Genomic DNA, 26,197 nt, shown 5'->3' on the forward strand with positions numbered 1-26,197 from the left:
AAAAAAAAAAAAAGAAAGAAAATTTAAGACCTTTTACACGCTATACCACTCATAAAACAATTCCGTATCCCGACCACCTGTATCATTAGATGGATTCTTCTGGCATTTTCACTGGCCAGGGCACTCCTAGCAAATGAGGAGCACTGACTGCTTTGCAATCTCCATTTGGCTTAGAATATGGCTACAGCACAGTGGCCGTGGCCCTGCTCACACTAGGCTCCATGCTTGGGACAACGCTGATTCTGTTCCACAACTGTGAGGAGAACTACAGGCTTATTTTACAGCTGTTTGTGGGTCTGGCCGTCGGGACGCTTTCCGGGGATGCTCTGCTCCACCTTATCCCTCAGGTAACTCTTTTCCTGTTTGCAATGGTGTGTTTCTCATTTCCATTTCCATTTAGTCACTGGAGGTGTTGATGCAAAATTTCAAAGGGACTTGGATAAATCAATGCAGTGGCCAGTGTTGTCTTTGGAAGTGTTATTTCCCCAAAGCACTTACAGAGGAAAAGAGATAGCCAAGCCTTAGGTTTACCACAGGTTATTCTTATTTTTTAAATAAACCAAAAAAAAAGGTGATCAGATGCAGATTCCTATGAAGAAAACTTCAGGAAGTTTTCACTAATTATCTGCCAATAAAAATGAATGGGTTGCCAGATGTTGCGTTGAGTTTTCTCCAGTTGCCCCCAACTCTCATCAGATCCCGTCTCTGCCCTCTCTGCTGTGTTTTTCCACCCCAGACGGTTGTGCCCCTGCAGCTCCCTTGCAGGCTGCGTTGTTGTCTGGATTGAGCCAATGGAAGACACAACAGAAAAGCCAGGGTAGGAGGAGAGAGTAGCAGAGATATCTCTTCCTCACTCTCTCCTGGCTCTGCACCTGCTCTAGAAGCAGCTGATTTCCTACAATATTACAGCTCCTCCTGTGGGAGCCCTTCTCCCCGACTCCTCTTCCCACTGAGCTGCAGAAACATTATTTCCAACCTTTGCCCTTTCTGCCCTAAGAGTGGAAATGGTTTTCTGGGGTTACTCGCTTCTGGGTGTCTCATTACCCCTTGTACCTACCTTTCTGCCTACACCTCTGCCATTACACCATCATTAAGCTCTCCTCATCTGAACCATCGAAATGAATTTTTTTTTTTTTTTTTGGCCTAATAACATCTAGATTTTCCTTAAGAAAAATGTAAGCCTCAGGAAGCTGGCTCTTTGCTGAAGTTTTCTGAGGCTCTTTATTTGTCAAAAATGAAAGGTCCAGGACCTGACATGCAAGAGTTCAGACAGAAGGGTCTCCAGATGAGGTTATTTCTTCCCTCTGAAATCTCTTGAGACTGGACAATGATGGGCAAATGAGCCCTCTTCTTGCAAAGCCGGAGATGTTAAAAATTTCCACAAGCCTCTGGCAATTTCCTACAGGGTCACTCTTGTTGCTTAAAGGCTCAATGATTATTAGATGTTTTGAAAAATCACAAAGTGAGCATTGGAAAATGAAACAAACCATTATTTGTTTTAATTTCCCTCGTAATCTAATTTTCTGGAAATATTTCAGGGCTTATTGGCTTGAGGAAGCGGCCGAGGCCTTTTTCTAGGTCCCTTTAGCGGTTTCAGGGCTGTTCACTGCAAAACAGCTAGAGGGTCTTAAGGCTTCCCGCGCCTCCCCCAGTGGGGGGCTCACATCTCCCAGCAGCAGGGCATGGGCTTGGGGTTTGGGGGGCCGTCAGCGGGTTCTGCAGAGACACGTTCCGGAGAGGAGCTTAGAAGATTAGCTAGGTTTCACGAAAATTGGAAGGCAAGTGTTTTACTTGAGGGAAGAGATGCGGACAAACGTTACTGGGGAAAGGAAGAACAATGCGGTACCAGTGTGGTGGAAAGCTAGAGAAATCAGTGCTTCCTGAATGAGATCCATGGCCAGGGTTCAGAAGGCCACACGGAAATGAGAAAAATACCACTGTCAGGATTTCTTTTTTCTTTTTTTTTTTTTTAACTAGCAAAATTTATTCAACTTAAAGGTCTACATTTGATTCTGAGACTGTGGGGTCTGCTTCTGTTTTGTTTTGTGACCTTACCACGTCCCCTGTTTTGTGAAATAATGGTAATTGCAAATATTAGATAGGTATCCTTCCTAATGCCCTTACCAGAAGGAAAAGTTGACTGCTGTATATTGGATTTTAGTTAGGTTCGTAAACTCATCGTGTACACTTAGATACACACATTTACTCACACATGTGAGTACATTATGTGCACATGCACATACACACTTAAATCTACGCGTGGACGTATGAACACATGCACATACAGTATGTATGCATAGAATCTTTTTCCTTTTTTGTTTTTTTAAATTTGATGGTCACTAACATCCTAAATGTAGAAACCACTGAGCTGTTTGCCAAACTGCCTTCTCCTGGGGAGGGAATATGATACATAATGATTTACTAGCTCACAAGAAATCATGAGGTCAACCAATGGGATGAGCCAACTAGAGGAAAATTCCTAATGCATTTCATGTATCCTTTTGTTTCTCCAAGCGGACAGTACTGCTGGGTATACAGTATACACTCAGTGGAAGATATCGTTCAGGCGGATTTCTTACTTACCAGAATATTTAATAAAAGTTTTCTTTTTAAAAAAATTTTTTTTTAATGTTTTACTTATTTTTGAGACAGAGGCAGAGCGTGAGCAGGGGAGGGGGAGAGACAGCGAGACACAGAATCCGGAGCAGGCTCCAGGCTCTGAGCTGTCAGCACAGAACCCGACACGGGGCTCGAACTCACGAACCCGCGAGATCACGACCTGAGCCGAAGTCGGCCGCTTAACCGACTGAGCCACCCAGGCGCCCCTAAAAGTTTTCTTTAATTGCAATGGGGTGTGGAGAGAGTAAACCCTGGATGAAATGTATCTTTATATTTCTTCTGGATATAAAATACATTCATCTGTTACTAAAGACTTGCTGGGCAAACAGGTATGGATTGAACTCCTAGGAAAAGACAAGGACTGAGAATATCTCAAAATTTAGGTTTAAAGTTCTCCTTTCTTTTCCCTTGTGCACATTTTATTTGACCCTGATTAAATCATCTAGTGGAAGTATTCGTACAACTGAAAGCAAACGTGTCTTTCAATGATTCCAGCGGTTGTCACGGGGTTCCCCAGAATGAAAGGGGAATATATTTAATACCGGGCCTATTAATTAACATTTAAGCCATCATAAGTCATTTCTTTGTGTCTCCTTTTTGTGTTTGCTTTTGTGTTTTTAAAGGTTCTTGGTTTACACAAGCAGGAAGGCTCAGAGTTTGGACATTTCCATGAGAGCAAAGGTCATATTTGGAAACTGTTAGGACTAATTGGAGGCATCCATGGATTTTTCTTGATCGAAAAATGTTTTAGTCTTCTTGTATCACCAAATACGAAGGTATATTTAAAATTTTCTTTATCTTTTGCTTTAGGGCTTCATAATATTCCTCCCTTATTTCAAAAGTACTTGTTCAAAAGTGACTGACGTCTTCGTGATGTTCTCTATGTGAGGGATGGGGCTCTGATTTCCAGTCACGCCGACTGGCAGCTTCCCTCTAAGTATGGTTCTTAATTTTTTAAACATCTGTTGCTGGCCCGTTAAGGTACTTGTTAAAACCTGCTATTTGACCTTCACGGCTAGTTTAGAAACAGGAGACCATTTCATGTCTGGGAATGAAGGGGCTGAAAGGCCTACGTACTAATGAGTGTTTTGGATGTCTTTCATAACCCAAGACAAATAAACATGGAGACAAAAACTTTGCAAATTCACAAAATTACCCATCATTTTCTATCTTAAAACCACTGAAAATTATAAGAACAAGGAGCTCAGAAATGGGGTTTGTGGCAGATCTTTTTTTTTTTTTTTTTTTTTTTTTTTTTGTGGCTTGAATAATTGCTTGCATTGTACCTGTATTTGTTTGATCAGTTTCTGTGTCTGTGATGAAATGTAAAATGCATTATGTTTTTTTTTCATGGATTTGTGTTGCTCTTACACGTTATCCTATAAGACAATAGATTAACTGTCTGGTGGGATGGTTAAAAAGGTAAATGCTTGCAAACAACTGTGGGAGACTAAAATAAAGTAAATTTTCCTTACAAAGTCCTGAGGCTCTGCGGTCTGCTATGGTTTTTCTACATATCTTCTGCCTTTCTCCTTGTGCACATGATTTATAATGTCTGTGCTCAGGGAAAACGTTAGCAGTCGTGTAAAATATCAGCACCTGTTTATTATGATTCCTAAATTTATTTGAGGCTCAAAGTCTGTGTGTCAAAAATTAAGATGGTTTTATGGATGGACAGAGGGATGATAGATGGATAGACAGGTGGTAAAATGGCTTTAGTAAATGGTAATGGTGGATCTTGGGAATGAGTGAGTGATCGCCTTACACTTCTTTCAGCTTTTCTGTGTATTGGAAACTTTTCACGGTAAATAAAATGCTGTAGAAATGTTCTTTTTTAACGAAGCAAAGTTTTCCTTTGTCCTGGAGCTCATGCTAGGAGGCTATAGTAATTGATGGTCAAACCATCTTTGACCACAGTCCCCACCCTGCACGTTCAACAACTTAACCTCCTCAAGAGGGGTTCTCATCTCAAGAAGCACAAAAGTAAATATCAGATCCCCTTTGTACACAATAGATTAGCGTTCTTAGCCTGGGAAAACTAAATTACAAAGCCAACCTGTCAACTTGTACGTGACAATTAGAAGTTTAGCCAGGGTGGAAGTGAGTGAAATAAATTCTGGGCATCCAAAAATGTAAAGTTTATTCAGACTGTCCTTGGACTTGTCAGAGAACTTACAATAAGGTTTAAGAACATATTTCAAGACTCCTTATATTGAGTAAAATAAAGGGAGTGTGAATATTTTAGAAGGTATAAGTGCTTTAATTGATGAATACGTTTCTGAAGATATTAATTTCATTGTTATAGGGTGTAATATAGTTTCAATTATCATCCTCTTGGTATCTCCAGCAGAAAGAATTCCAAATTTAATTTCATAGTAAATATACTTTTTCAGTAAATACAAAAGACAATATCAAAACAACCACTATTCAAGTCTCTTAAAATCACAACTAGACGTATTTAAAGTTTCATTCTCAGGGCATTCAGAATATGCACAATGTTTCAGAACAGGCCGGTGCTTCTCCAAGGGGAGACATTTTAGTATTTGCCACAATGAGCCGGCCGCTTTGGCCAATAGGCAAAATGTTAAATAGGACCATGGAATTCACAAAGGCTGCACCTGTGTTCTTCTGGCTTCAGCACTAATTTTAAACCATCCTCATCCAGCAGGGCATGTCATTGGTTAATGGGCATGTGGAACATTCCCACCATCTTGCGCTCAACTCCGAATTAAGTGACCAGTCAGGCAGAGGCAAATCTGCTTCCACTATCCCGTTGGTAGGTTACCGATCTGAGGTATTCTACTGATCTGATTACCTTCCTTCCTTTGTTCCTTAATGAACCGATGAAAATCAGTAGGATAGATGAATATCTATTTGTGATTTGCCTGTTTTGAACCATGATAAGTAGTTTGGGAAGCTTTGCCAAGCACCTGAAAGCTGTTTTAAAGAATAAAAAGCTTTTTTCCCCACGGATTCAAATCCTTGGTATCTGCACCCCTTTGAAGCATATATGATCAGATGGCATAAAATACATCTTGATCATTTTGTTTACAGGGTTTCATAAACCCGTTGACCTCCAGGTTTTCCATTCTGAGGAATACTTAGCCATGACCAGATGGGGCCAAATAAATTGTAAGCAAGGAGTTAGTGCAGCTAGTGTGGTAGGGTCCCCTCCCTAAGGAAAGAAAAGAAGAAAAAAAAAAAAGAAAGAAACCTCAAGGTAACCGGCTATGAGCGTACATGACAACATCCCTCATGACCTTGTAACATGAGACCGCTTAATCAGACCACATGTTTCTGTGTGTTACCATATATGGGAGACAAATAAATAGGAAATATATAAAAAGCTATGCCATACGACGTTCGGGGCTCAGTTCTTCAGGTATGAACCCAACTGAGCAGTGCCAGCAGGAATAAAGTTGCTTCCTAGAAAGAAAAACCTCAGTGTCATGACTCTGTTCGAGAATCCTGCTACTCTAGGAGTGGGGGTGATCATTTTGTACTGCAGAAGATAATTGATTCTGCCCCATAAGATGTCTCATAAGTGGCTTCTGTTACACTGAGTTTTCCAGGACAAATATTCCACACAAATTTGCAAAACACAGCCTCCCACCAGGTTGAAAACAATGCTCCTACTCTAATTCTTAAAGTAGCAAGTAAAGGGACAGGAAGAATCTGAAAGTGACATGTAACAGAACACTTGTCTCCTCTAACCATGGCCATTGGGGGAAGGGTTTACAGTTCAAGGATAGATTCCTGACCGAGTGGAAATAAGTAAGCTGTGCCTGGGACATTGCCACAGCAAATAGAAGTCTGCTGGTAGATCACAGGTCTAGAGCTAACTCAATTAGGAACAAAACCATCCCTTTAAAAAAGTGACTTTCAAAGCCTTTATTATGTTTATGGCTTAGATGCTTCACATATGGCTTGGAAGAAGATAATTTCAGGCTGAGGTTAGTTTTAAAATCAGTTTAATGCCGATTTTATTCCGTTTCAATGAAGGGTTCAGAATCCCAAGACCCATATAAGTAAATGTCCGATGCTAACTAACCTTGTGAGTTTTGAACTATTTGAATATGCCGGCTCACTAATACTATACTCACTATTCCTCTGGTTGTTTTAGCTGCAAGATCAACTGTAAGTGATAGAAATAATATGAACTTTTAGGATTGTTTGGTTCAAGTTCCTGGTTTTTCAGGAAGGAGGGAAACTCATAATTCTCACCCGTCAAGGAGTCTTGGATGCTTGCCTCTAAATCCCTTTACACAGTATATGGTTTTGGAGGGAAAACCTTAGTGTAAATTTTTGCACTCCTGCCTTTTACTAGATCTATAGAACCTTTCTATGGTAACCAGGCCTTTGATATAGTGTAAAAAGAAAATCACATTGTTTTCTTGTTCACTTTTATCCTGTGTCCTTCAGGTCCTACCTTACTTCTCAGCCCCTTGTCCAAAAATTGCCCATCATATCTTTTGAGTAGTGGCTACTATTCCACTATGTGAGATATACGTTTACTTTCTCCGTTTTACATTTTTAAAAAAGGTGCTTAGGCTTCACATGAAATATGGCTCAAAATTTTCACAACTTTGGGTGATGGAATGATGTGAATATGCTTTTAGTTTTTTTCAGTCTATTTATTTATTTAAGTAATTTCTACAATCAACGTGGGGCTTCCACATATAACCTTGAGGTCAACGGTCACACGCTTTTCCAACTGAGCCAGCCAGGCGCCCCGGTAAATATGCTTTTAAAAGCTTTTAAAAGGACATGTTCAATAGGATAGTTTTCCCTCACTATCCAAACATAGAGCATTTCTATGAAACCTTTTGTAAGCCAAAATGGTATAAAGTGAAGGAGAAATTACCCTTCATTTACGTGGAAAAATTTGTGAGTATTCCCAGTTCCCCAAAATAACCTCTCTTAGGACATTTTGATACCTTGTGGGCACATTTTGCTAAGGGGTGCACGAAATAAATCAAAATAAAGCACAGGGGCACCTGGGTGGTTCCACTGGTTAAGTATCCCACTCTTGATCTCAGCTCAGGTCTTGATCTCAGGGTTGTGAGTTCAAACCCTGTGTTGCGCTCCACACTGGGTGTAGACCCTGCTTTAAAAACAAACAAAACAAAACAAAACAAAACAAAAAAACCCAGATGCTCCCAGATACAGAGCCAAGCTCTGATGGCTTGATGCTGAGATGCTGGGAACGAGCTTATGGGAGCCACTCAGTGTTGGGGCACATGGCACCACTTTAGGCTTGCTGCAAAACGAATGCTGAGTGCTGTTTTGTGCTTTTGGCTTTTTTTCATAAAAAGCGAAAATCCTCTTTGGATTTCTTTCAGTTAGTGAAAACAGGTACTAATGTAGGTTTTTGCTAAAAGCGACATGGCGTGACGTGAACTTAAGAAAAGCAAGGACTACCTGTGAAGAGTCTTCTTTTCACAGAACAGAATGAGAATCTGAGGCACAGGGACGGGAGATGACGTTTCCTGAAATTGATCCATGAGTCAGTCTCTGAAATGAAATCACATCATATTAACTCACAGAAGTCAATTTCAGAATCTGACCCGTCATATGAGAGGATAGAAAGAGTTTAATTTGTTGTATTTATCTTTTGTAAAGTCTGTTGATTTGCTTTCTTTTTTTAACGTTTATTTATTTTTAAGAGAGGGAGAAACAGAGTGCAAGTGGGGGAAGGACAGACAGAGGGAGACACAGAACCTGAAGCAGGCTCCCCGGTCCGAGCACAGAGCCTGCTGCAGGGCTTGACCCCATGGACCATGAGATAATGACCTGAGCTGAAGTCGGACACTTAACCGACTGAGCCACCCAGGCACCCCTGTTGACTTGCTTTCTGAACCAACAAGATTCTTTTCCTCGCCGGCAAAGCCCCCAAAACAGAATACTCCATCACAAGTAATGTGAGGCGTTGGGTCTGCATGGCTTTGTTCTCTATCCACAATACACGATGTACTTAGACATCAGGAAATGAATCCTACATCCACAGTCCACCACACAGGACAATTGTCAAATTAGGTCAAGAATCAAGAACTGTTTCTACGGCTTTTGGATTTCATTAAGGTTTACATAATTTAAGAGCCTGGATTACAGACTGTCCCAGCAGCCTCTAGCTCTGTATGGAAGATTCTGATCTACGTAAAGTGCTATCTTCGCCCCAAGGCACATAGTGCCAGAAGTTTGTTCACAGACCTCCTGCTTTATGTTCTATGCTTGCCTGTGAAATTTAAAAGTTCTGCTCTACTCTGGAGTATTAAAATGTTTAAAAACCAGCATAACTGTCCAGATATTTCCATTTTACAATGAAATGGTGGCCATGGCTAATCTTTCATCACTTATTTTTTCGTTTAAAATAGAAAGGCCCAGAAGATTCACAGGCAGCTGAAATTCCTGTAGGCAGTATGACAGCCTCCAACAGAAAATGTGAGTACCAATGTTAAAGAGCTAAACTTAAAATGAAGAAAGTGCTGTAGAAGAAAGGTTATGTCTGTTTGGGAACAATGTGCCGAGATCACGTAGGTTTCTCATTGGGTTTGTTTTGCATTATTACAGCCTCTATGAGAATATGTTTAATACTCATTCCTATCCGTCTTTCACACACACTGCACATTAACATCAACTTTATGCTTTAAAAGCAATGGTTTCAGATGACGGTTTGAAACTGATCTTCTGAGAATTTCAATTAGTGTAGATTCATATGTCGTTATATCAAGGCTCCTTTAAAATCATGAGCATAGCACTAATAAGGTATAGACTTGTGGAATCACAATGTTGTGCACTGAAATTAATGTAGTGTTGTGTGTCAATTAAATGTCAATTTAAAAAATCCATGCTTACATGATAATTGAGCCTTTCACTTCTCTATGAAGCCTGGAAACTTCTATCACAGTCTACTGACACTGAGCGCAAATGTCTATCTCACGTGTGATGTTGTCATTGAGACGGCTTGTTCATAACATTTGTAACCAACTGGCTTTTTTCTGTGGTTTCTTTATTTCTGAATTTAATGTACCCATTTTGTATACAGCTTTCTTCCTTTTTATTTATGTTTCTGAATACTTTTCCAAATTTTTTTGGTCTCTTCTGGTTTTTGCCAGTTGCTTCCAAACCTTTGCCCCACTTTTCTCACTGATATTACCCGTTTGTGGCACAGACTTCTCAATATTTTTGTATTACACAGTCATGATTAGTTACCCCCGTTCTACCCTAATAGATTAGTTACTAATAAAAATAGCTAACATTATATGGCAGGCATAGTGCTCAATGGATCATGGATTATTTTATTTAATACTCATACAACTTAATGAAGTAAGAACAATTATTAGCCTAGTTAAACAAATGGAGAAACCAATTGTTGGAGAGGGTAAGTTCCTGCCCAGGATTACATAACTAGGAAGCTTCAGTACTGAGGAACTAAGGAATGCCGACGGGCCGACGGTTTCTATATGGCCATTCGTGCATGCATGCCTCGATGTCTTTTCTCACGCTCTTTCATTCGTTCAAGAAATGTTTGAACATGTACCATGTTTCAGGCACTGTGCACACACTGGAGAATAAAATAAGAATGGTCTTTATCCCTGGTTTGCAATGTGGTTGGGGATATAAATACTAAAACAACAAACAATCGCGACGATCACTATTTTAAACGTGTTACATATATTAACCTCGGTAATGTATTTCTTTGATTCAAAATGCGTAATCACGTGGTCTGGCCAATTCTGCTTTCAGAACATTGCTACTAATCTTTTTCCTTCTAAATCTTTAGTTCCAGGAGAGATTTTAGAATGCCAGGCAACTAGTAGGGATGCAATAGACATTTCTTCATTTATTATTTTTTAAAATTTTTCTTATGTTTATTTATTTTTGAGAGGGAGAGAGAGCACAAGCAGAGGCAGAGACAGAGGGAGACACAGAATCGGAAGCAGGCTGCAGGCTCCAGGCTCCGAGCTGTCAGTACGGAGCCCGACGGGGGGCTCCAAGTCACGAACTGTGAGATCGTGACCCAAGCCAAAGTCGGGTGCTTAACCGACTGAGCCACCCAGGTGCCCCTCATTTATTGTTTTGGAAGGAAAGGAAGAGGAAAGAAGGAAACGCCCAGGCAACTTAGGAGTGGGGTGACCTATGCTAGATGAAGGAGTAATGATGGTCCGATTCGAGTATTTTGGAGGCCTCATATCTCTCTTTCCACTTCAGATATCAGGCTTGGCTTTCAGAATGAACAGTGAACAAATCCAAATTTGATTACTCCACTGCCCTTTTGCCAGGGACATATTGAATTAGCTTCAAATATTTGATTACTTGTTTCACATTACCTCATTGGTGGGACTCAGCTTGTGTTTCAAAAGACAGGATGTGAAAATCCTACCCACAGTCTGATTTAAATAAACAAAAAGCAACATGATACAAGGTCCGGCCCACGTCTCACCATGGAAAACCTCTGATAAGTTAGAAATGTAGAAATGAATAGGACTGCCAGCTACATAAGCCAAGATAAAATATTATTGATAATTCTGTAATAAGTACATTAGATTACCAGCGAAGGCTTGTCTTATCTCCCTCTGAATAATATTTAAGTTGCCTTAAACAATGTGTACCATTGTGTTCCTTGGGGCTTACATGCAAATATGTCTGTTTGCCTTGTGGTTTATTACATGTCCATGATCTGACATTTAGAAACCCATAATCAGAGAAAATAAAATAATAGACAACAAAAATAGGCCACACTGTTTCTTAGCAGAGTATAAACTGAGTAAAAAAATTTCCATTTGAGTATATGCCACTCATATCAAAGCTACATATAAGCACTTGGAAATCACAATTTATTTGCGTGCTGTGATGTTGCCAAATGTATTGCTTTGAATTATTTTATTTTCACAAGGAAGAGCTTTATTTCTGAAAATTGGCAGGAACAGCAACAAACCTGGTAGGATTATTAAATTTTGAGAGCTTCTAGGCCATGCCAATAAGAACTCCCTGAATTCAATAATTTGATATTTATTCTGTTTTCATGACAGTTGCCTGAAATCTCCTCATTTTTAACAGAGAATAGAATGGATTAGTCAACCACAAGAAGGATACAAGTTAGTCTAACAGTGATAGCTATAGATAAAGCAGGATTTTTGCAAGTGAAATGCGCGAGACATCTTTGCACAGCAGTCCATAGTCCGTTTCCTGCCCAATAGCCTGGACTACATCTGCCGATTTCTTGACTGAAGTTACTTATCTTACGGGGTGGGATGTGGAATGAGTGAGTCAAGCTGTATTCCCCAACCAAAATAGAAAACCATAGTATACTACGGTGCCCCCGTAGTCTTCGACCACATCACAGAAACCAGGAGATAACCTCTTTCTGTTTACTGAGGGTACAATTGTTAGAATACCGCGTTTGGTTCTAACAGCAGCAACACCTACTTCTTACTCTAGGCATGCAGTGGAGAGCCACTGAGTAATTAGTGAAATTTTAGACCAATGGAAATTGATTTGAACGGCCCTTCTTCTCAAAAGGTATGCCTACGTGGCTTACCGTCAGAGTGAGTCTTATTCCCCCAGTATTTTTTGAATTTATTAGTTGTTCCATTTCATGACGGGGCTGTACTAATATGCAATTTTAGGTTTTTGAAAAAAAGAATTCTGTCCGTTAGAAACTTGAATCCACTTATGATCCAAAATATTTCATTAATTATTTCATTGACTCTCTACTAATCAGATAATGTGTATTATGTAACACAATCCCATGAAAGCAGCTTCTCTTTATTTTGTTCAATGTCCAGCTGGTCGAGTACTGAAAGTCACTTTCCAGAAAGACGAGAACATTGGCTAATTGTTCCCAAAGCTAATTTGGGGGCCAGCCGAGTCGATAGTGGTTCTGTCATGGTCACAGAGCTGGAAAGTGAACCAGAGAACTTGGGACGGCCGTGAGCGCCAACCAGAAAGGGGAGCAAGGAGCAGAAAATGGCAAAAGTGCACTCCAGCAGATAGGCGCCAGGAACAGTCTGACCCAGAGGAGATAGTTTTGGAAAACAGCCTCCATTTTAATGACATTCTGCAAGGAGGGTCTTAAATTATTTTAAAGTGCTTTGCAGAAGACGCACGTGGGAAGGTCATTGGTGGGATGTGGGAAGGTTATAGCAACATTTTTCTTTTTCTTTTTCTTTGGGGTTAGCTGAACAAGGTGAGAGAATCGTGAATGCCAGGGCCTAATTTATCTCACGACTAGTCAGATCTGTTAGAAAAACAATAGCCGCGCAGCCACATGTGTCCCTTACCAGATTGGCATCTCCAGTCCTGACTTATTTGGAACGCGGAAAGAAAGTGGGGCCGCTTAATTCGAGGCAGTCTAAGAATGTCAAGGGTTGTGCTCGCTTCGACAGCACACGTACTAAGAACGACAGGATGGAAGGGAAAGGTGGTCGTGTGTGAAGGGTTCCATGAAATATCTAGTGCCCTGTGAATGCTTTCTCACACCTTTGTTTGGTCCTTTAGGCAAAACCATTAGCTTGTTAGCAATCATGATACTGGTTGGGGACAGCCTGCATAATTTTGCAGATGGCCTCGTGATAGGAGCTGCCTTCTCATCTTCATCTGAGTCGGGAGCCACCACAACACTCGCCATCTTGTGTCATGAAATTCCACATGAAATGGGTAAGTCACATAGTAGGGGCCCTGTTTCCTGCTTGTTGAGAACGCCGTAGTGTTATTTCTAGCTATGGCCTGGAGGTGTCTTTCCAGCACACCATTGAAAGATGAATACTTTCCGTTCATAATCTATTTAAACGGTAAGAATAGCACAACTCAAAAAAAAAAAAAAAAATGCTGTACCTTGGGAGAAAATTCAGCTAGACTCTTTATGATGTTTCCCAGGGTCATAAGTCACTCTTTTTGGATTCTGGAGAGTTCTATATGGGAGAAAGTCACTCAGAGAAACCTCGCCGCTAAAGGCCTTGGCAAAGGCTTTAAAATCTGCGTATTAAATGTGGGAAAAACATTACGAGGGGAACTTTACCCATTACGTCAGCAAACAGGCCAATGAGATAAAATAACATTTAAATTAAGGCCAAACCGTGGTTTCATCAACTTGATTTATATAAAATGTCTAAGGCCAAGCATAAAATTGAAATGACAAGCGTATGGTGGCAGAGGCACATGAGGCTCTTTTTCTGGATAATCTTAATAGCCCCGTAATTCAAATTCTGCCTCCCAGGAAGCAAGAAGAGACAGAACAGAGGTTTCGGAAACAGGCCCAGAAAGAGCAGAGGCTGACCCCGGCACACATGTGCCCTAGAGAGGGGGCCCTTGCCTGTCTCGCTGCCCCCATTTCCGGGTCTACATTGTCCCCTTGGGCCACCGGGACCTCTGGTGTTCAGTGTCTACTGCCCGTAATTCTGTCACCGGTCCTTCTTAGAGCAGTTTATCCAAGGCCCTTCCTGAATCCACTAAAATGTCCCTGGTCTGGGTGCCATATAGCATGGTCCTGCTTTTCACTGTTATTTTTTTAGTGGTGGTTTATTTTTGAGAGAGAGACAGGGTGCGAGTGAGGGAGGGGCAGAGAGAGAGGGAGACACAGAATCTGAAGCAGGCTCGAGGTTCTGAGTTGTCAGCACAGAGGCAACAGGGGGCTCGAGCCTATGAACCGGGAGATCATGACCTGAGCTGAAGTCAGATGCTTAACCGACTGAGCCACCCAGGCGCCCCACTCACTATATAATAAAACCACAGAGGAGCGAGACAGTCTGTGGCAGGCCAGCAACGACGGTTTAAGACCCGTTCATAGGACCAGTTATGCCGTGGAACTAAGAAACTGAGTCCCCAGACTATTCATTGAATTTTCAGCCTCTTCCCTATCTCTCAAACTAAGAACTGGAGGCTCTCAGATTAAAAGGTGATTCTTCTGGGGCGCCTGGGTGGCTCAGTCAGTTAAGCGTCCGACTTTGGCTCAGGCCATGATCTCACGGTTTGTGAGTTCAAGCCCCGCGTCTGGCTCTGTGCTGACAGCTCAGAGCCTGGAGCCTGTTTCAGATTCTGTGTCTCTCCATCTCTCAGCCCCTCCCCTGCTCATGCTCTGTGTCTCTCAATAATAAATAAACGCTAAAACAAATTTTTTTTTAAAGGTGATTCTTCTTTGGGAGGAAAGGTGTGGAGAGAATAAGGTCATGTTTCTATAGTCATCAAGGCAGTAAAACATTTTCTAAAGGAAAAATTTGTTTTCCTGACCAACTTTGGCAATGATTTTTAAATCTCCTATTAAGTAGTTTTCTCTCCATAGCAGTGCTTACATAAGCAAATAAGAAAAGCCGACACAACGTGATTTAGCCTGGCAAGTTTCCAGGCAAAAAGGTTTAAAAACCCTGGAACAGCAAGTGCTTTATTCTGCATTTATCTTGCAAATGTCACAGGGCATTGGGAACCGAAGAATACGTCACAGTTCTCTTGGTATATGCCGTCTTCAGGAACAGAAAAGGAAGACAGCTCTGGAAACGTAACTTCCTAATAGTATAATGAGAAGGCTACGAATCCCAGAGAACTATAGGCAAGGGCTTTGTTAAACTGGTCAGTCAACTTGACTTGTAAAATCGGTCCCAGTTGCTGAAATTTGGAACAACCCAATAGCACATTCCTCTACCAAAGGCATCCTCAGTTAAATAATGATTATATTTTCTTGTGCCCTTAAATTTCAGGAGACTTTGCTGTGCTCTTAAGCTCTGGACTTCCCATTAAGATTGCCATCCTTATGAATTTTATAAGCGCTCTAACTGCCTTCATAGGACTATACGTTGGTCTCTCCGTATCAGCTGACCCATGTGTGCAGAACTGGATCTTAACAGTTACTGCGGGGATGTTCTTATATTTATCCTTGGTGGAAATGGTAAGAATTGTGGCTTTTCTATTTTGTTTGTCTAAACTCTGAAAATGTAAAACAGAGACAAAGCCATAAAATGGAAGGATAGATGGGGAGAGGGGAAGAAGGATATGTTTAAAAATATAAAAGGCTAAGGAGATAGTCTGTGTAATCCAAGAAAGTAAATTGTAGGCAGAGGAAACATAATTTGAGATACAGAAAATATTGACATCCTTTTAGTGAACTTAAGTGGAATGAACGAAACCTTTAAAACTGCCAAAAAGTGATCATCAGTTCATCCTGCTCTAGCTTTGCATCTCTGTATGAGGCCTGTCCTTCTAGCTGATAAATGGAAAGTTCTGTGAAACAGCCGGCTATTTTGTTTATACATTGGAAAACAGTTCGTCCGAATTTGTCATTAATTAATGAGCTGTTTGGTTTAATTAACCAACTATAGTTTGGGTTGTTTTGTTTTTTAGAGGGAGAGAGAGAGCACATGAGTGAGGGAGAGGGGAGACAGAGGGAGAGAATCTTAAGCAGGTTCCATGCCCAGCCTGAAGTCCAACTTGAGGCTCAATCCCATGACCCTGAGATCATGACCTGAACTGAAATCAAGAGTAGGTGCTCAACCACCTGAACCACCCAGGTGCCCAACCAATGGTAACTTTTAAAAATAATGATTTAAGTTTTAATTACTGAAGGGCTATCAGACTGGTGAAATGAGAAAGGTTATAGTGTTGAGTCTCCAACATTGCAACATACATTTCTTCGAGAGGGCCTTGCTAACTAATGCTAACGGTGACTCACTCATCACTTTTCATCCTCAGAAATCTGATAAAGGAATTACAGCTGGCAATTTCACCCTGTTTTGCTTCTGGAAACTGCAAAATAAACCAGACTTTTTAAGGTCACCCTCTACTGGACTTTTTATGACTTAAACGTATTAAGGTGGATGATACTATCCCATCTTGGGGCACCTGGGTGGCTTAATCAGTTGAGCATCCAACTCTTGATCTCAGCTCAGGTCTTGATCTCAGGGTTGTGAGTTCAGGCCCCGCGTTAGGGCTTTGCAACGAGTATGAAGCCTACTTAAAAACAAAACAAAACAAAACCAAAAAATGAACCTATCCTTTCTTATGTGTTGGAATAATGCAAATAAAAATGACATACATGAGTAAAAGAAATACTTAAGAGTGAAAACCAATACAAAGCCAATCCAAATGGAAGTAAAATTATGTGATGGCCTATATCCTGGAGCAGAAAAGTAAAACGAACGATCTTGAAGAATTCGATAAGGGGACTCTTCAAGTGAACACAGCCATTTTAAACCCCAGTCTAAATACGTTTGACTTTTTGGTTGTTTTTCTTAATTCTTATGAGATTCAGAGAGATGAGGTCAACACCAAAGGGTACTTCCGTGTTTAGAAACGTTCTTACATGTAATTTATGATACTCAGGGAATTTCCTAATCTTGATGATGAAGACAGACTTGTGGGGCAAGTTCAACCCACCTCTTCCGAACCCCAATCCTCAAGCCGTGGTCAGTATGACAGAATCTTATGATCCTTCCAGTTCGAGAAGTCTGGGTTGCTAGCCTTGAGTGATGACTTCAAAAGCACACTGTCACTCATCATTGAATGTTGTGAGCTACTTTTTGTGTAAAATGCCTGTATATCAGTCCTGAAATTCACTCTTGGATCTCCTGACGGTCAGTTTTCTGCTTCTAACTTCCTTTCCCTTTATGACTGAGTTGGGGGCAGTTGCTGTATTATTTAGTTATTCCGGTTTGCTTTTTTTTTTTTTCCAAGTCTGTACCTCACTTCAACTCTGATGGATACGTATCTAGTTAATCTATCTATCTAGTTAATGCTTTCTCTTTGTTTGAGAGTCTGATCTCCCAAAATGGACCTGAGGACATTATCAAGAACCATTTGTCCCGTAGAACCCTAAGCTAGGTACATCATTTCCCCTTAGGGTTTCTCCTCCTGGTCTTGTAAGGTTAGGCGATTGCTTGTAAGAAATGTGGCAGATATCCTATGAGATTCCAACTAGAATGAATCTTGACCTTGTTGCAAATTACTATCGGCCAAGGGAAAACCGGCATCCTGGCAAAAAGACAGCAAAGAAAATACTCTGGAGTTTCCTGGGGCGACTTGCTATAATCCAGGTCGCCTGCTCTCACGGCCTTTTGAGTAACTTCTAAACAAATAGGACTCTTTCACATAGCAGCAACTTTAACTGTTTCTGTGAGCTGGGGCTGTGCCAGAGAAAATAGTCTTTTGTCATTTAAAGGGAAGAAAACAAGTTTTCAAGACTGTGTAAAACAGGAAAGAAAAAAACCAACAGTAAGTAAAGGGTAAGGGCGGGGGGGGGGGGGGGGGGGGGGGGAGGGGGGAGGGAATCCTTCCATACACTGGTTATTTACTAAACGCTGGAAATTTACCAGGCACCTTCTCAGTTGGGCTAATGTGGAAAGATTAGCTACATTTTTGCCTTGCTTGTTTGTTTCAAAGAAATTGGGCGTGTTCTTTCAAATCCCAGAAGAAAAAGAACTAGGGGCAAAAATGGGGCCATTAGCAATGAAGTCAGCAAAGCAGAAATTCTTCACTAGGGAAATCTGCCAGCCTAAATTCTCCAAAGTGGGATTGCCTCATCCAAGCACACTAACTCTTGGTGGCATTGAATGGTTTCTAAAGAAATTTAAGAATGAATGCGGGCCTGGGCGGCCAGAGGAAATTCATGCTCCTTTAGAAAGATCAGTGTGCTAGGCTGGGTTTGCCCCAAGCAGAGACTAAAGACGCATGTGTGTGTGATGGCAGTTCACCTCCTGGGAGGTGAACCCAGGAGAGGAATGAAGGGCAGGTGGAGTGAAGCAGAAAATGGCAAAAAGTCAATACACTGATGTGTTTTTGTTAACGTGACCACCACTATGGGGACCCACCACCGCGGACCTTCTGTGGGGACTCCTGTCCCCGTTGTTCAAAGCTAGACCCACAAATATATCCCCCCCCCCCCAACACACACCCCTTTCAGGCTATGCATGCTTGAGCACCTGGGAAGTTCCCGCGATGGTCTCAGGCCAAAACACTAGAGAAGCCCAGGGCAGGAGAAAGAGAAATGCAGTTTGGACTAAAGCAAAGCTTCTCTGCAAAACTTGCTAACACCTCCTTGGAAATGGTCTCTGCAGCAGTGGCTGAGCACCAGAGATGAGAGAATATGAGAAGTCCCTTCAGGGTTGGAGGCCAGCCAAAAACTCCATAGAGACTTAATACAAGAGAGCGGAATAAGCTTCAAACCCTATTGGTCTTTTTTTTTTTTTTTAATGTTTTTGTATTTATTTTGAGAGACAGAACGTGAATGGGGCAGGGGAGGGGGTGTGGTTTGGGAGGCAGGGAGAGAGAGGGAGAGAGAGACTCCCAGGCAGGCTCTGTGCTGTCAGCACACAGCCCCACGTGGGGCTCAATCTCATGAACCATGAGATCATGACCTGAGCCAAAATCAAGAGTTTGTTGCTAAACCGGCTGAACCACCCAGACACCCGCCCATTGGTCTTGTGGCAATTATTTGATATTCAACCATCTCTGTCTTCTAGCACCCAACCTTGGTTCTCCTCGCCTTCAGGCAGCGCTTGGGCTGATCCAGATTTCTTTCCTGGTAGGGCAGCCCAGATCTTCACTGATGGGTCTACTTTATCCTAGTTGGGTCATGCTTCCTGTGGTTGCCTGTTCACCATCGTCATCAGGCATGGAAGCATGAAGAGATGCTTCAGGAAACTCCTAGTTTCTGGCTATGTGCCTGGGTTCCTCCATTGTGTAGCCATAACCCTAGTACAAATTCTACCAATGGAAGAGCCAGCAGTCATGGTCTACCATTGCCTCCTGATTTTCTCTCTGCTGTCTCTAAGATTTCCTTCCTTCTATTCACTTTGCATTAATTTTCTGTTTATTTTCTTCCTTTGTGAGATGGGATGGTGTATCGTTGATTTTAAATCTTTTCTTCTCTTAGATTAGAAGATCTAAGCATTTAAAGCTATGCATTTTCCTCTAAGCACTGCTTTGCTGGATCCCATATATTTTCATATGTGGTGTTTTCAATACTGACCACCTTGAAATGTCTTTCAATTTCTCACATAACTTTTTTCTTATTTGGCACGTTATATAGACGCATGGTGCCTGATTTCTCAATACCTGTAACTTGTAGAAGTAGCTTTTGGTTATTGATTTTAACTTAATTCCTTCATTGTCAGATATACTCTATATTATTTTAGTTCTTTGAAATACTTTGAGGTTTGTTGTATGGCCCAGTGGTCTATCCTGGTAAATGCCCTCACATGCATTTGGAAGGTACACAAGTATGGCAGCTGTTGGGTATTAGAGTTCTGTGAATGTCGGTTAAGTCAGGCTGGTTGATGGTTTTATTCATGTTTTCAAATTCATACTGATTTGTTTTTCTCTACTTGTGTTAATTATGAGGGAGTGGCATTAAAAATATAGACTTAGGTATGGGGGTTTGCCTATTTCTTTCTTGGTTTTGTCAGTTTGGCTTTATGCATTTGAAGCTCTGTTATTACATGCATGTGTATTTAGGTTTATCCTGTCTTCCTGATGGAATTGATATTTTTATCATAAGGCTGAAAGTTCCCTCTCTTTACCTCTGATAAAACTCTTTGTCTTGCAGCCTCCTTTGTCTGATGTTAATAAAGTCACATCTGCTTTTCTGCTTACTGTTTGCACAGGATATTTCTTTTCATCCTTTTGTCTTCTCCTGGCTATAGAAAGTAAGTGGTGGGGTCTTGACAGAGTATTTGAAGTGTCACATAAGAGAAATGTCTGATGTAGTCAGCAATCCCTGGGATTAATAGGTTAGTGTCCATTTATCTTATTTATTCACTTTATCCAAATTGTATTTATAACCAGATCTACTGATTTGTGTTGTTGTTGTTGTTGTTGTTGTTTGTTTTGTTTTTTGTTTTGGTTTTTTGGTTTTTTGGTTTTTTTTTTTTTTTTTTTTTTGGTACTTCCATGTTTGCTGTAAAGATTTCATGAGATTTGTCCTCTATACATATAATGCCCTCCTCCCTAAGATATACTTGTCCTATTCTAGGGTACCTGTGAATATGTTATCTTACATGTCAAAAGAGACTTTGCAGATGTGATTAAGGTTTAGGACTTTGAGACAGGGAGATTATCCTGGATGATCTGGGTGGTCACATTTTAATCACAAGAGTCCTTAAAAGTAGGAAACCTTCCCCAGCTACAGTCAGAGAGAGAGGTGATGGCGGAAGGAGGGTCAGAAAGATTTGGATCTGCCGGGTATGGAGTTGGAGGAGGGGGGCCAGGAGCCAAGGAACAAGGAATACCAGGTGCCTCTAGAAGTTGGAAAAGACAAGGTAACAGATTCTCCCCTGGAGCCTCCAGAAGGAACCAACACCTTGATTTTAGCCCCATGAGACCTGTGCCAGATTTCTGACCTATACAACTGTAAGATAATAAACATGTATCATTTTAAATCACCAGATTAGTGGTAATTTGTTAACAGCAGCCAGAGAAAACTAATATATCCCTGTGCCACTAACCTTGGTTGAGATGTTCTTGAGAACAGAGGCAGCAACGTAGGACTCTCTTGTTCTGCTCGGGAACTGAAAGTTCCTTCTAAGAAAATTCTCAGAACTAAAAGGTCTAGAGGATTTCTCATATTCACCTTCTCTAAAGTTTACAGATTTTCTCAAATAGAAGGAAAAGACAAGCCCAGAAGTATTCTTTTTTTTTTTTTTTTTAGCCGTTTGGATAAAAGAGACTTTCTTTTAATAAATAGGACTTATTCTTTAAATCATAAATTAGCTCATTTTAGAGAACATAAGGCACCATGGCAAGGAGAGGTTTATTTGGGATATGAAACCGGTTTCAGACCTTGAAGCATTTTTTTTCCCTAAGGTTTTAGATCCTGCAAAACTGTTTCCATAACAGCAAGCCCATGGAAACCCCAAGGGGCTATCACCACAGATGTCACGAGACATGTCCCTGGAACTGGCAGAACTGGACAACTGCCCAGGAACCGATACGTTAATAGCATCCAAGCTGTAGCTCCTAGAGGTAGGTAGTAGAGAAGGTAGCCCTGAATTCACCAGTTCATGCCCAAACAAAATGAAACCAAAGTCAGGTGCCCCCTCCATGCGCATCAAGACCAACCAGTCGAGTGTAGACCTTATCTCTAGCCCTCTCGGCTACAAATCTCCCTAACTACACAGTTCTCTGGATCTCTTTCCCTCCCCTCTGCACTTTTTGCTTGTTTGCTTGAGCAGCTGCTCTTTTTTTTTCTTTTCTTTTCTTTTTTCTTTCTCTTTATTTTTCTTGAGAGAGAGAGAGAGAGAGAGAGTATCTTAAGCAGGCTACACAATCAGCACAGAGCCTGATGGGGCTCCATCCCACGGCCCTGGGATCATGACCGGAGCTGAATTCAAGAGTCAGATGCTTGACTGACTAAGGCACCCAGGTGCCCAGAGGGGATGCTCTTTTCAAATTTCTCTTCCTGTTCAAGATTATTATTCATGTTCCTTCAATCTTGATTCCACTTACGTAACCATGGGGGAGGAAACACCAGGAATGAAGAGCAGTCACTTAGAGCACCTTGCGTATCTACCCACTTCTGTGAATGTCTCCCTGAAGCAATATGGCTGCCAGATTTTGCCTGAAACATTTTCAAATTTCCAGATGTGAAAGGTAGGGCAAAGACTCCTTTGAACTTAAGATCCTCTACTCTAAAAAAGAAAAATTTTGGGGCGCCTGGGTGGCTCAGTCGGTTAAGCGTCTGACTTCGGCTCAGGTCACGATCTCACGGTCCGTGAGTTCGAGCCCCGCGTCGGGCTCTGGGCTGACTGCTCAGAGCCTGGAGCCTGTTTCAGATTCTGTGTCTCCCTCTCTCTCTGACCCTCCCCCGTTCATGCTCTGTCTCTCTCTGTCTCAAAAATAAATAAACGTTAAAAAAAAAATTAAAAAAAAAAAAAAAGAAAAAGAAAAATTTTTAAAATAGGCTCCATGCCCAGTGTGGGCCTCAAAGTCACCATCCCCAAATTAAGAGTCGCGTGTTCTACCGACTGAGCCAGTCAGCTATCCCAAGATCCTCTGCTTTTAAAATATACCAAGGGGTGCCAGGGTGGCTCAATCCATTAAGCGTGGGACACTTGGTTTCCATTCAGGTCGCGACCTCATGGTTTTATGGGTTTGAACCCCATATTGGGTCTCCGTGTTGGGAGCACAGAGCCTGCTTGGGTTTCGCTCTCTCCCTCTTTCCGCCCCTCCCCCATTCACACTGTCTCTGTCTGTCTCAAAACAAATAAATAAACTTTAAATATATGTGTGTATATATACGTATATATACACATATATATGTGTATATATATGTATATATGTACACATATATGTATATATACACATATATATGTATATATGTGTATATATGTGTACATATATATGTATATATATATGTATATATGTATGGTGTATATGTATGTATGTATACACACACAAGCACACACACACACATGCATACATACATACATATGCGGCACCTGGGTGGCTCAGTCGGTTAGGCATCCGACTTCAGCTCAGATCATGATCTCACAGATCACGAGTTCAGGCCCTGCATTGGGCTCTGTGCTGACAGTTCGGAGCCTGGAGCCTGCTTCAGATTCTGTGTCTCTCTCTCTCTCTGCCCTTCCCCTGCTCACACTCTGTTTCTCTCTCTCTCAAAAAAATAGATAAACATTAAAAAAAATTTTTTAAAACTATACACACACACACACACACATACACACACACATATATATACATATATATAATATATACCCAAACACACAAAAATAAAATCTACGTATTAAACCCAGTCAATAAACAGGATTATAGATCATCAGACGATGAGCATCCATTGGCTTCTCTACGTTTATTTTAGCTCAGTAGATTTAACAGCTTCATAATAGTTTTCACAAAGGGTGAAAAGAACATAAGTTGACTGACAAAACGGCCACCTTTCTAGTGAGGCTTCTCATCTTTCCTTAATCACATGACTACAAAATTAAACCAAAACGAACCTACACTTTTAGGATACCGATCCTATTTCCTCTTCATTATTCTTTATCCTCCAATTTATTGATTTTGATGGGGTCTTGCTTTCTCAGAGAAATCTAGTTATGTCCAATGCACTTCAGTCAGTAATCGAAAATCACCAAGTTGGTTCTGATAAAAGAGTCCTTGCTCCCTCCAAGAAAACTATTAAGCTATCGTTTCTTTGAAGGTTGAGAATACCTACGTGTCATGCCCTTTAAACAAAATCCATCCATAGAAAGGGGATATTTTGTTTGAAAGACATATAAAAGAACGTTGATATACATACTTGCTTTCAACAAATATTGCACTTGAAATCAGTGAATGCAACTGACATGTAAAATACTCTTTCTCTGGGGGGAGAAAAATGACAAGCATTTAAAAACCATGTCAGGCAGCAAAATTAATATAATTTAACATTCACAATTTCTTCCCCAAAACAAGAAGTATGAATCATTCTTGCCAACAATTTTGAAAGACTTTTATTCTCTTCCTTTATACATCAGTCAAACTCTGCACTTAGGTATTTTCTACCGAGGAAATGATTAATAAACCCAATTTTGATAAATGTTGAGCTCTGCAATTTTTAAACTGTGACCACCAGAAATGTTGGCCTTTTTCTGCTCCTTGTATTTTTTTTTCTTCTAGCTAGTCTCTCAAACCATGCACCTGTGCGCACCCACATCTTCCAAAGTAATCCATTTCTTAGGAAAATACTAAAGATGACTAATGACTCTCTTTCCTGGGCTATATAATTAAGAATTAGTCTAACTGAATCATCCCCCTAAGGAATAAATGAAGCAGTGAATTGTCAGAGACAAGTTAGAAACAGGTAACATCTTTGTCTCTCTGAATCATGTGTGACAACGATGAAGCCTTTGCTCTACAGCTCAATTTTCAAGAGGAAATTTTCATTTGTTTTCCAATGCAAACTGCTTCATAAATTCCCTTGGGACGATTAGATTGGGAAATTAGAAGCCTATAATACCTGTATTTAAATATTTAAGTAAAATATCTAATGCTGAATTTAAAAAATAATGACCTTCGGATAGACCTCCTCTCTGGTACCTTCACTTTGGTGATCCCAGATACATGGAGGACTGTGGTCCTTACTTTCTTGCTTGCAGAGGAAAATTACAACTACGGTATTAAGTTGTTTTGTGAACAGAGCTGCTAATTTCAAAAGACCTGCATTCAAAGCAGAATTTGTGTCAGTGAGAACAAATCTCCCAATGTTAAGGTATCGTTGAGTCAGCACAGTAATCTGTGTTGAGGATGTTACTGTTCATAATCAAATATGGTGCTAAAATAGAATGCTCTTCTCTTATTTTTGTCCTATAGAACTTGGGGATTTTATTTCAAGACAATATTGTTATTCTGGCCACTGCTTTTACCCCCTGGAATTTTTTTAAAATTCCAGTACAATTAGCACACAGTGTTATATTAGTTTCAGGTGTACAATATGGTGATTCAACAACTCCATACATCACCCAGCATTCATCACAACAAGTGCACTTAATCCCCACCACCTATTTCCCCCATCCCCTCACCCACCTCCCCCCGGGGAACCATCATTCGCTCTCTCTGTTTAAGAGTCTGGTTTTTTGGTTGTCTCTTTTTTGCGTTCATTTGTTTTGTGTCTTAAATGCCACATGTGAGTAAAACCCTGTGGTATTTGTCTCTGATTTATTTCTACCAGCATATACCCTCTAGGATCCACCCATGTTATTGCAAATGGCAAGATTTCATTATTTTTTGCGGCTGAGTGATATTCCATTGATATCCAGTGATATTCCACCTCTTCTTTACCCATTCATCTATCAATCGATGGGTTGCTTCCATAGTTTGGCTATTGTTTATCGTGCTGCAATAAACACAGGGGTGTTCTTTGGATAAATACCCAGTAGTGGGATACTGGATCATATGGTAATTCTATTTTTAGTTTTTTGAGGAACTTCCATACTGTTTTCCATAGGGACTGTACCAGTTTACATTCCCACCAACAGTGCATGAAGGTTCCTTTTTCTTCCCATCACCAACACTTGTTGTTTCTTGCGTTTTTGATTTTGGCCATTCTGACAGGTATGAGGTGATACCTCACTGTGGTTTTGATTTGCATTTCCCTGATGACAGTGATGTTGAGGATCTTTTCCTGTGTCTCTTGGCCATCTTGATGTCTTCTTTAGAAAAATCTCTGTTCATGTCTTCTGCCCAGAAAATAAAACATACTTCTAGCCTCCTCCTTTATATTGCTGTCAAAGAAATGACTAAGAAAATGAATTCAAAACAACAAAAGAGAAAACATATAATAGACAGAAGGATAGATTAGGTTGAAACCACACACCAACTTTTACTGAATCAAGTCTTAGGAGACTGTTAAAGGCACGAATTGATACGAGATTTCTCTGCAAATACTCCAGAGAAAATTTTTATTCTCCAGAACATTGTAGAAGGAGAACTCCAGCAAGCCCTCCTGAGATTTTGTAGTTGAGAAAACCTCATTCTGTGGATAGGCAATCTTCCCCAACCAATTATAGCCAGGAAACAGCCAGGTTGCTTTAAGGAAAAGAAACTTAGACTTCCCTCCATCATGTTATAGCTGACAATCCCAAAGAAATTCAAAGTA

The 26,197-nt window shown here is 40.8% G+C and overlaps 1 protein-coding gene across 1 annotated transcript in view; it reads left to right on the forward strand.

Moving 5' to 3' along the window:
* The window catches only part of SLC39A12 (solute carrier family 39 member 12), an 83,988-nt gene that overhangs the window by 34,669 nt on the left and 23,122 nt on the right, over nt 1-26,197 (forward strand). The window contains exons 6-11 of the mRNA XM_049626902.1: nt 175-347; nt 3,243-3,395; nt 5,285-5,395; nt 8,994-9,060; nt 13,120-13,278; nt 15,312-15,499. Coding sequence (XP_049482859.1) covers nt 175-347; nt 3,243-3,395; nt 5,285-5,395; nt 8,994-9,060; nt 13,120-13,278; nt 15,312-15,499 — 851 coding nt within the window. The remainder of the gene's footprint in view (nt 1-174; nt 348-3,242; nt 3,396-5,284; nt 5,396-8,993; nt 9,061-13,119; nt 13,279-15,311; nt 15,500-26,197) is intronic.

The sequence above is a fragment of the Panthera uncia genome, chromosome B4 (assembly GCF_023721935.1).
Source record: "Panthera uncia isolate 11264 chromosome B4, Puncia_PCG_1.0, whole genome shotgun sequence".
Lineage (NCBI taxonomy): Eukaryota > Metazoa > Chordata > Mammalia > Carnivora > Felidae > Panthera > Panthera uncia.